This window comes from Haliotis rufescens, unplaced genomic scaffold (genome assembly GCF_023055435.1).
Source record: "Haliotis rufescens isolate VD_foot unplaced genomic scaffold, xgHalRufe1.0.p SCAF_32, whole genome shotgun sequence".
In the NCBI taxonomy this organism is placed as follows: Eukaryota; Metazoa; Mollusca; class Gastropoda; order Lepetellida; family Haliotidae; genus Haliotis; species Haliotis rufescens.
Genome location: NW_025964024.1, coordinates 449,299 through 461,486, shown reverse-complemented (window position 1 = coordinate 461,486; position 12,188 = coordinate 449,299). Strand labels below are relative to the sequence as shown.

General features: G+C 42.3%; 1 protein-coding gene across 1 annotated transcript in view; it reads right to left on the bottom strand.

Moving 5' to 3' along the window:
- LOC124149109 overlaps window positions 1–10,808 on the bottom strand; it is a 51,145-nt gene extending 40,337 nt beyond the window's left edge. The window contains exons 1-3 of the mRNA XM_046520474.2: window positions 10,675–10,808; window positions 2,398–2,539; window positions 971–1,347 (exon numbers count right to left, since the gene is read on the bottom strand). Coding sequence (XP_046376430.2) covers window positions 971–1,347; window positions 2,398–2,485 — 465 coding nt within the window. The 5' untranslated portion in view covers window positions 2,486–2,539; window positions 10,675–10,808. The remainder of the gene's footprint in view (window positions 1–970; window positions 1,348–2,397; window positions 2,540–10,674) is intronic.
- Window positions 10,809–12,188: the final 1,380 nt, after the last annotated feature.

The following is a 12,188-nucleotide window of genomic DNA, read 5'->3' as shown; positions in this document are numbered from 1 at the left end:
TATATGTATTATATTTAACTATTGATAGTCACGATATGGCTGAAATGTTGCCGATGTGACTTAAAATTTAACTCACTCACTCACTCACTACTGGTTGGGAAGGATATATACCCTTCAGTATTACAATGAGTTTAGCGACTGTCATGATCATTTGAAAATCAATACAATCACACCTGCACACACAGCCTCTGGCATGTTCTTGACGCAATAGGGGCACGGGTGGCCCACTCGTCTAAGGCGCCGCGATTCGCTGTGCAGAGTTGCGTCCTTTAGGCACGCTATAAATCTATGATTGTGGATTCGAATCCCGGTTCGCCTCGATTATGTTTCTAGGCTTGTCAGCACCATATCCGTGCTCGTGGGTTTCACCGAGGTTGTAAACGTCTAAGACCTGCATCACTTCGGGCTTTCCTCCCACATTAAGCTGACACGCCGTGATATAACTGGAATACTGTTTAAAGCGGCGTTACACCCAACTCACTCACTCCTTCTTGACGTAATAAGGATATGCCATTCAAAATAACATGGATCAGTGACTGCCCAATTCATTTATGGTCAACACAAACCCACCTGCCCACACATCCTCTGGCCACTCAAAAGAGCACTCAATCGTGATGCATCATGCGAAAAGTCAATATTCATTCAAAAGGATATATCAGCGAAGAAAAAAAGGAAAGCAAGAAATTGATATAAGTGGTTGTATCCTTGTATTTGCTTATGTACGGTTGTGATCTAATGAAATACTTGCTTGCTTGGTCTTTTGTTACCGGTACAGTCACCAATTTCAGCCTTAAAATGGTGGAACCTAGAATCCTGAGGGGACATGGTAAGACAGTGGCAAGTTAAAAAGTTGACATGCACTTCTGTGTAAGCAAACATATTTCGTCAAGAAAGCCTAGCACATGCGCCGATTAAGAGTGTTCCTTCGAAAGTTAAAACAGTTCAGCAAATGATATAAGAGTCGTCTTACCTCCCATTCCACAACTAAATAGTTGGTCTTGTCGCCTACAGTCCTAACGTTACGTGGATGTCGATCTGGACGCCCTTGGGGTGTCTTGCATTCTGTGTTGCTAATTGCACTTGCCTTCCCAACACCCTTCTCATTGATGGCTTTTACACGAAAATTGTATGTAACCCACAACGAAACATTTATCTTTGCCTGGCGAGCATCATCGGGCAGCCTTGCAGCAAAGACCCATTCGTTAGGGTCGAACGATGTATTGTATTCTACAATGAAACTTAGTTTGGGGGTTAGGTTTGCCTGTTTCTCGTCAAACTGCCACTCCAGAATGACATCCTTGGCATAGCACTGAAGCACAGTCACGTTGTAGGGGGGTTTTGGTGGAGCTGGAAGGAGATAACGATGGACGGGACATACAATGAAACCCCTCATCTCGAAGTCCTAGCACAATCAAAAATACTTCGCGAAATCTGTTTTAGCTCGAGTGGAGTTCGGATAAAATCCTGATTAGGATATGTTGCTGGTAACTTGATAATTAGTATACAAACTTGAAATACCATTTTTGGAAAATTTAATATCATAATGTGCCCGGTTCTTGTCTGAAATAGTATAATACAAAATCCACACATATATATGAGTGAGTGAGTGAGTTTGGTTTTACGCCGCTTTTAGCAATATTCCAGCAATATCACGGCGGGGGACACCAGAAATGGGCTTCACACAATGTACCCATGTCGGGATTCGAACCCGGGTCTTCGGCGTGACGAGCGAACGCTTTAACCACTAGGCTACCCGACCGCCCCCAAACATTTATGAAAGCACTGATGCACAGTATGTACAATATGCGCGATATGCTTAAGCAGGTCTTCATATAACTAGCAGGACTGAGGTGGCTGAAACAATATTGCCACGGCACTGTACATCATTACGGCTAAAAAGGGGCGGTCGGGTAGCCTCGTGGTTAAAGCGTTCGCTCGTCACGCCGAAGACCCGGGTTCGATTCCCGACATGGGTACAATGTGTGAAGCCCATTTCTGGTGTCCCCCGCCGTGATATTGCTGGAATATTGCTAAAAGCGGCGTAAAACCATACTCACTCACTCACTCACTCATTACGGCTAAAACCTGGAATTTCGATGTGACTGCCATAGCATAAAATATTCAAATATGACTCAACTATTTACAACTCAAAACTTGCCAAAATCACGGTTAAACTTAGAGTGACATTGTGTTGAACTACGATACATATACAATGTACACGTTATTGTTGATGAAATTGTTTAGCTTCGGATAAAGGTAAATGTATAGTTCGTCCCTTATAGGTTGGTATAGCTTTTCGAATCTATTCAAAGCATTGGTGGTTTTTTGCTATATGGTTATAAGTACGTGCTGATGATGAAAGAGTGATAACGATATAGGTTGAAATTATACTCATACCAGTATTGTTGGAGTATGTAAAAGACTTGACTGCTATCAGGTTGTAAAAGAAAATTAGGAGAAACACCATCACTGCCATCTGAGTCATCACCGCGTGACGTGGACCGGAAGTCCCTCTGCTGGCTGTCACTGATTTGTCAATGTAGGGACACAAAACAACATCCAGTAAGTGTTTAGTGACGAGATAATGTAAAAAATGAATTAAAAACCTGCCACTGCTCTCGAGCTGAAAAACACTTTGTATTTTCAGTCGGATTAACACTATTATTTACAGATAAAGTTCCTGAAGATCAGTGACAAAATACATGATCTCCTTATCTCTTTATCTCATATCGTGACTTGAAAAAGTTGTCCTTTTCACTCGTGGCCGAGAAAATATCAACTTTGTCAAGTAACTCGATGACATAGTCATTATGTTTATTGACAAAATGGAAATATTCCTTATATATGGCCAAGTTAAGACAGTTTCTCAAGATGCAACATCAATCGTTACACAATTTAAATTAAAACCTCTACATCATTACTGCTTTCATACGAATGTCTACACATAGATTCACGAGACAGGAGTTTCATCAGGCAGTACAATTGTAATTTAGCAATATCTAAATTTATTTGATGAGGAATTTAACATCATGGTACTGGGAAAACAATGATGTCTTACCTATAACCCAAAATATATCCTGAATGCAAATCTTTACAGCTAAAACATAGTGCAAAACACCTGTTAGTCACGTCAACTAATCATCTAGGGCATGTGAATACTCCCTTTGTGGGTTGATTTATCTTGGAGGGACTTAACAAACGTCGACATTAGTGGACCAGCATAGATCAGTCATCAAAAGAAATTTGACCAATTGTACCAATTGTTTCTACCAATCTTTCGGGGGCACGGGTGGCCCAGTCGTCTAAGATGTGCAGAGTTGCGTCCTTTGGGCAAGCCGGAAATCTATGATTGTGGGTTCGAATCCCGGTTCGCCCCGATTATGTTTCTAGGCTGTCAGCACCATTCCCGTGCTCGTGGGTTTCACCGAAGTTGTAAACGTCTGAGACCTGCATCACCGGGCTTTCCTCCCACATTAAGCTGACACAACGCGATATAACCTGAATACTGATAAAAGCGGCGTTAAATCCAACTCACTCTACCAATATTTCCATTCTGAAAATGAATCCATCCTTTGCATGCATGTTAGAATATTAGAGAACATATACCATCAATCTAATAACCTTGAATGCAGTTTATATTATAGGATGTCCGGGGAAAATCTTTGGATTGCGTCCAAACTGTTGTTGTTAATTAAATAAAATACTTTGGCAGTCGTTCTTACTAATCTTTTCCCCTTCACCCCATGGGCACCACCGCCGTAGTCACAAGACAGGACGAAAGCTAAATGATAACATTAATTTGGAAAAGGTGTTGCCCGTTCTCCAACAACCATTGAGACTACAAATTAAGAACATAGCTATACTCTCTGTTCGTTTCTAAAATCAAACGACTTCAACAATTTTTACTGACGGTCCATAAACAGTACAATCCCACAGTATCGACAAGGGAGTATAGTTCTTGATAATGCCAAACCGGAAACATACACCATTTAATCAGAAAACGACTGTTCCTGAATGTGAAATTTATAAACAGGGGAATTGATGCTTCTGGTATCATCACATAACGAACACCTGATATTAATACTATTTGATAGTGATTTATAAAAACAAAAGCATATCATATAAGCGGAACATAAAGGGAAAGTTACCCATCGAAAAGTTGAAGTTATCCCTCCTGTCAAACAGTCTTGTCAATAGTGTTTTGTCATTCTGAATTTGTATGCATAGATCTAAATATACTTTGAACAATATTTAAGGGAAGCCCCCACTTATTCAGAAATGATATGAAAAGAAATGACTTTGTGGAATTCAACCTTCATAGTAAAGTCAATATCTGGTTCATGCCCCATGAGCATCGATGCAGGCACGACATATGAGCCTATTGGAAATCAAACGCCGGATTGTCTCCCGTGGAGACCTTCGCCATTCTATATACTTATATTAGGCCTGCCCAAGCTGTTTCAAAATCTGGGAACGCTGAGGTCGATTGCGAACCTTTCGTCCGAGAACATCACGAAGGTGTCCGATTGGTGACATGACTGGAAATTTGACTGGCCAGGGCAATGGTGAGGCACCTTGCCATCTCAGACAGTCAACTGCAACACTAGCTCTGTGAGGACGCGAGAAGTGCGTTTTCTCCCTGGAACCCAAAGTTCTGACCTACGCAGTGGGCAAATGGGATGACCAGTGGACGTAAATGTAGTCCACATAATGTTGACAAGTCATATTCCCTTGCATGATCATCAGATCCGTCCTGTCGTCGTACGTGATGCCTCCAAACACGCTGTCTACCATATGTAAAGCACAAACAGAACCTTGACTCATCGGACAACATGATGTGTCTTGCATGCCGCTGTTGACGACCTGCAAACGGCTGTGACCACTAATGTCTGGGAACCCTGTGTGCCACAGTAAGACGCATTCAAGTTTTCAGTTCGTTTCGGTGACGGCAGCCCTGAAGTTGCCCCTCGGTTCTGATGGAGAAATGAATGTGTTCGTCAACGCAAATTCGCGTACATATCGATCCTACCTTTAGTCTTTCTAAGCCTTTTTAACCCCATCCGTTTACCATTCCATCACTCGGGATATCACACTGTGAGATTTACCAAAGTGTCTGTCAACTGCATTCTGTGATTGGCCAGCTTCAGTGTTGCTTATTGCAAGCAATTTTCTTTTTCTTTTGGAGGCATTTTCCTTCGTTGCACCCGATCAGTGAACCATTTGGTAGTGATGCATAGAGGCACATGCAAGTAACCACAAGGTCTCACCGTGGACGCCATGTTTTACGTGTGGCAATGTGTAAAGTTTAGGCGAGTTTGCTATACGCTTTCAGGGAGTGTATCTCGTGCAACAAAGTTGGCTATTTGAAATTACATGAAACAGATGAGGTGTTCGTTTCCCTGATCGTTTTTATTTCTTATTCAGGTGGATAAATAAGTGTAAGACAACTGGTTATTTGTCCATAATTGAACGATATCAGATTATATACCTTCAATTAAGCTTAAGTTCAATTTTTTGGCCACATTCCCTTGTTTTTAGATTTTATCAATTCAAACGAAGGTCCAATAATATTTATCATTGTTAATAATTCTAAGAATACTACATCTATTACATATCTGCCATAAAGCCTGTATGTTGGCTTCAACTAAAAGTTTCAGATTTTCAACAGACGTCCTCTTCACTGTCAATCACACATTTGTACAATTAGTTGCCACCAAGTAGTCTTGTAACTATCCACGCCATGACATCATAATGGCGGCAATATCACTTTTTTCTCTCATCTACTACCAGAGGTAGATGAATTGCGGATTTGGGAGGGAGTAATTCGAATGTAATAGATGTAGTATTCTAAGAATACACGTGATGTAGGAGTAAGCATATTCTCCGAAACGTTGTGTTCCTCATAATAAAAAAGTTGACATCCATAAATTCTCTTCCTTAATGACAACTATTGTTCGATATTTCCTACGAATCTTATACCTCTATTATATATTTGCCAGAATATATTGGAGGGACCGGGTGGGATCTGCCTCTAGTAACTCCCTGTGTAATTGACAGCAATCCTCTTCTGGAAACCATCATACTACTGATTCTTATCCTACTGAGATAATTTCCAATGAAATTCACCTAGAGGACTTGAAAATCAGAATTGTGTCAAGAATCAGTCAAATATGCGATATTTTCAATAGATTTACAGTTATATCAGCTGATCTTTATCGTAATAAACCTGGATTTGTGACTTTTAATACCGTCGATTACGTCATTTCCGGTTCTGACGTTACTTCCGGTTATCACTTCTTTTGGTAATGACGTCTCTTTAGGTCTATTACTACCCCAAAGACGTCACTTCCTGGACCCTGTTCTGCTATTTCGGGTAATGACGTCACTTCCGGCGGTGATAGTTGATGGTTGATAGGTGATAGCTGATATTTTAAGGTGCTTCTAATCCATCCTACACCTTATACACAGAATAATCAAGGGGTGTATACTCTCCCCCTCTACTGCTAGTGGGGATCCTCGCCTCCTCCACCCCACACACACACCCCACAAACATACCCCATCCCCCACCCACCCACCACCACCACCCCACACACACTCCCTTTTTCGTTAGAAGGAGTGAAACTATTTTGGGTGGCTCATTGACAGTTCTGCTGAGATTGTTGCGCATGAAGCGAGACTCGTGGCAAGGGCTCTGATTTCGTGAGCTGATCATGTGTATAACTTGATGCAACTGTAGCTTTCATTCATCCTGCTAACGTAGCCTCGGTGATATCCTTGTTTCAGTTGGTCTTACAGGATAGGAAGAGTCTCCCTCGATGGCATCTATGTGGGTCTGCAGCCGAACTTGAGAGCTGTCTGTCTGGGTGATCCACTGTTAGTCCTAATGCAGGAATTGTATAGTGTCTATGACCCAACGGTCTCATTGTGGTAGATTGATTCTTGGCTACAAAGACTGGGAGCGATCTTAGAGTTATTGAGGTCCAATGTTGATAATGAGTAAGACTAGAATAGTCTCAGGCATGTAATTCCGAAACTCTTGCTGCTGTTGCCATGGCTAGGAGAAACGATGTTTTCCTAGCTTTTTTGAAGAAAGGGAGTTTTAGCCATGGGCTTCGTAAGGTTCTGTTACCCATGCCGATAGTACCACAGATTTTTTACGTAAGTACCAGATATCTCTTGTTGAGGGTCTTAAGGTATATGATCATCCTCATCTCAGTTGTATTCTTCTTCGGTTCCCGAATGGCTTGCCTCTTTAATAGTTTCCTGACGGCCAAATCTGCAGCCGCAAACTTGGCTCAGAACAGGGTGAAATCTTCGGCCCACGGCGTGTGTGTTCAGAATCGGGTGTTTCCTGAAATGAAGTTTCAGTGAGCCACGACGTCTAGAATCCAGTGGCCGGGCGTAACTTGCTTCCAATTTTCGGCGTATGACAGAAGACGCCCTCCAACTGGGCCTAGAGTTGGCATTATGGTGAAAGACGGTAGGCATAAATCGCTGTCCATAGACAGGTCGAAAGGGTCTATAACGTCTGAGGGGATGGTAAGGAAGTCAGCACTTGCGTTTACCTCTGCCTCCCGATCTTCAACGGCGGTTATGCCCCGTTTCTTGTAATCTGGTTGGCGAAAGTAATCCTGAGAAGACTGTCGTTTGTCGTACCTCTGCTTCGGTTGATATGAATCCTTCCCGGGGGGGGACAAACTTCTTCTTAGGAGGCTGTTTGGACGCTGATGATTTATAACCCCTGGGACGCTTCTGTGAATGGAATGAGCTAAGTCTATAGTTTAAGTATGAATAGTCTTGTTTAACTTCGTCTATGACGTGTCCCAATTTTCCGTTGAATGTTGTGATACTGGATAAAGGTTGTGTCATCTTGAACCTCTTGGTTTGGTCTGACACGGCTCTGGATCTGAACTTGGCTAAAGGTGCCTTAGAAGTTGTGTAGAAGTCCAGTCTTGGGATCAGAGTAAGTTCTCCTGCATCCTGGCAATCGAGTCTAGGAGGCTATGGAGGAATCCGACATGATCGGTCCTAATAGTCATGGGTATTTCTGACGCTATTCCTTCATATGATGGTTGTATTAGTGGGATGATGTGTCTGATTCCGGCAACAAACCAATTTATATAAGCTCCGATATCCATAGATAATCTGGAGACCAATGTCAAATCCTTGAGACGCGATGCCGATAACGTAACATAAGTATCACGATTGCATATTGTTAAAGTCTTTATCCATAATTGGGAATTCCGGAAGTGTAGCCACGTGCGTCCTGTATAACTTCCGTTTCATAAGTGGTAAAGGTAGTCGTTCATCATGCTTGAGCTTGTGAATGTTATCCGTCAACTGTCAAAAACCTTGCCAGCGTAACTGGGCCAAGGTAGTGTCTGATGAATATGCTGAGACGATGTAGAGGCATGTGGGGTGGCGAATTTTCTGTCACATGCGGTTGAAGCTTAGGCATAAGATGATAGAGTTCATCAATTAATTTCACGAAGGTATCTCGTAGGGGTGAGCTATCAGCCTGATCTTCAACACCCTCTGACTCAGCCTCCGAGTGGCCTTGACGGGCCTACCGCCATGGATGAAGATCGGAGAGTCTTTGCCAGAGCTATCTTCCTGATCTTTCTTATCTCCATGTCCATTGCAGAGCTTCGTCTTGAGAATGCCCTTCATCATCTCCTGCTGTTCTTTGAACAGTTGGTGGATCAGACTCATGGTGAGTACAGGAGATGGTGGGTCGGCTGGAGAGGGAGGCGCTGGAGTGGAAACTGATTGCTCAATAATCTTGATATTTTCCACTTTCCTCTTTGCCGCCTCGCTCCTCTTGGCCTTAGTCACGGCTTCGGACATCTTAGGAAAGATCTTCTCATATGTGTTGCTGCACTCTTCACATCTCTTGTCCTTGCTGCAGGCCGTGCTTCTGCACTCCGTGCAGTTTTCATGAGGATCTCCCGTGACCATGAATCGGCAACACTTCATTTGGGGGGGGGGGGGGGGGGGGGGGTAGGGACACTAGTCTCGAGAGACAGGTGCCATACGTCGTTGATCCAGGATTGAAGAGGTCATACACTATAGTGAGGTTAATTTACCGAGCAGAAACATCCATCATCTGATCATTAGGAGCGTGGAGAAATATCGATCATCCGGAGGGCAGAGGAAAGTGAGAGCAGAGATATGCCATGTTCCTCTTGCATGCATACTATAGCATGCAGCAGGCTGTGGATAAGGCCGAAGTGGCCTAGACAAATCGACAATGGGGTGTCAGAAGGAGCTTCATCATCAGAGGCATCTGAGGGTGGAATGGCGTGACGAACGCCGGCCAAAAACCAATTTATGTAGGCACCGATGTCCATGGAGTACTTCTTTACGGTAGATAATGTTGATGTAGAATGTTGATCCGAGTCCAAATAATGGTGATGTGCCCGTGTTGCGGTTCCAAATAATCACAAGGTTCCATGAATTTCACGCATGGGTCGTCCTCTGTTGGTGTCCAGGATTCCAGTAAAATGTTACCGGTAGTAGGCTGTAACATATATCCGTGCATCATGGGAGTCCGGTGGGAATGGTGATCCGTTACAAGCCCGTGATGAGAAGAGTCTGTGCGGGGGTCAAGTAGGTAACCTGAAGGACCTATAACAGTTGAAGATCCCGTTAGAGAGCCAATGGTTGTCTAGCTGAACCTGAGACCGCAGACATATAGTCCGTGTGGTCCCGTGCGGGAAGATCAAGTTTCCGTGCGATGAATATCTGGCTGATAATCCGGACTGTGTTGAAACCCGTGGGCTGCGTTCTCGGCGGTACCCATGGGAGGGCTTGAGGGGACCTGTGTTGGAACATCAAGGTTCCGTGCGGTGAATATCTGGCTGATGATCGGGACTGTGTTGAAACCCGTGGACTGCGATCAGGGAGGTACCCATGGGAGGGCTTGTGGGGAATCGTTCGGGGTGGATGATATCTTCAGCTGTCTGGTTCGGTTGCGGTGTCTTGGGGGAAGTAGGGAGTATCGGGATTTCTTGAGTGGATGGCGACGTGTCAATCGACATAATGGCGTCTAATTTCTTCTTGGCCTATACCCCTTGACATTTACATCAAGGCACGATGTATTATATCTGCCACTACTCTTTTCAAATATCCATAATCAGATCAGACCTCCTAATAGAAATACTTATATTTAACACAGTGTAGCTTCCCTTAACATCTAGTTCTGTTTTCTTTGAACAGTGTACTTTAATGAATAACTGCATATGAATCTTCAAATACTAAAGTCTAATTTGTTTTACAGATCGTGACAGCATATTTACTAAATATAACAGACGTTGCTCTAAATGTCAACGACACAAAATGATTGAAAAAAAAAGCTGTTTTAAGTACAACACGGCTTCCGCGGTAAGGATATGATTCAGAAAGTCGAATTAAACGCTTCACTTGAAAGTATTTCAATTGTATCGAGATATGTCAGATAATTGAGACAGGAAAGCCCAAAGCTATGCAGGACTTTAAAACTTCAGTGAAACCCTCGAGCTGACAACCAAGAAACCTAATCAAAGAGAATCTGTTATTCTGTAAATATTGGAAATGAACAATCAATATCTTTTGAAAGCTTACTTCCTTCCAGTATTATTGACCACAAACATGAGTTTGAAATGAAAACAGCAATATCAGCAAAATCATACTCATCTCTGGTTCCGCCAACGTTCGACAGCAAGCAGGGAGCTGTTGATTGACGTCTTTGACAGCACGGCTCGTATCAATAGATTGGAGAGGATGGTGTTGGACTTTATATCCAGTCTCACCGCTTCATCACTTGACGGGACACAGTGTGCGCGGATATCCCGTTTCATCGTAAAATCTATCGAATCCCCAGAGAAGCTCAATATGATCGAGAACGAAATACCATGTGTCAAGTGAGTTGTAAAAATCCACCAATTCGATCCGTGATGGGGATATCATCCTCTGGCTAAAGGCACTACGAAGGTTTCACAATACAAACATCATTTGTCGTGACTGACAACCACATTTAATCTTGTCACATTCAGGTGACAATGGTGACAATGGTAAACATACTGGGTAAACTACTGAGCTTTTATCCGAACAACATGCTCAACATATTCATGCATCAAACAGACACATATGCCATCGGAATAACGCGCCATTGTGGGTACCAATTCCACAGCAGATAAATCCAAAAGAATTGAAATCCTATTACCAATGACAATTTCGTCTTTTGCCAGGCGTTTTTTGAACCAAACATAAGACTTTTAGTATCATATATATAAAACCTTTATGGATACCAACGTTTTTTCTATTGTTAGTACCGAAGTGACTATCTGCCCCCTAATCAGATGAATGCGAGATAAATCTATTGTGATTTGTTATGGTGAATAGGCTTCTTGGCGCTAGTATATATAAAGGGCTCCTATAAAAGGACTTACTCCAATTTTAGATAAACACACACTGAAATGTTTACACGGTGGGTTTAATGTACAAGATAGCGGTGTTTACCAAAGCCTCCAAAATGATTATCAATCTAGTTCATTACATTATGATATTTCCTCAAACTTCTATACAAACTGCGTCAAAGGTCATCCATCACTTTTACCAGTCATTCAGGAGAGAATCTACATTTTGCAATAATTCCACATTTAAACATTTTAACATGAATGTCATAACAGTGTTCTACAAAAAAACTGCTTGTACCAAGTGACTTGTTGAATTATTGTGTATGGCTTTCCTATCCGGTTCGTCGCAATGTTTGGAACTCTACCGCGTTATATCGATCTTTTTAACAATTACAACCAGGAAGCTATCAGTTGATACCATGAAATGGTTTGCAACACATTAGCATTTATCATTAATTTATGTTTTTAAAACCATGCACACACTAATATCGCCGTGAAAATGTCAGCTGTTAGAAAATACAGGGAATATTGTTTTCAAAAAGCAAATGTCATCAGACTAATATCTGGATAGAATATTTATATTAAATCTCGCGAATTGTCACTACATGGCGTTTTGTACATGTAGATGTCGCAAAGGCGATCCGAATCAGGATTAACATCACACAGTAAACTACGGTTATAACGAACTAGAGGGGACCACTATGTTTAAATCGTTATAACTGTAGTTTGTTACAAGCATACGTACAGCAAATGGGCGTACCAAAAAACAGTTCGTTATATCCGTCAGTTCTT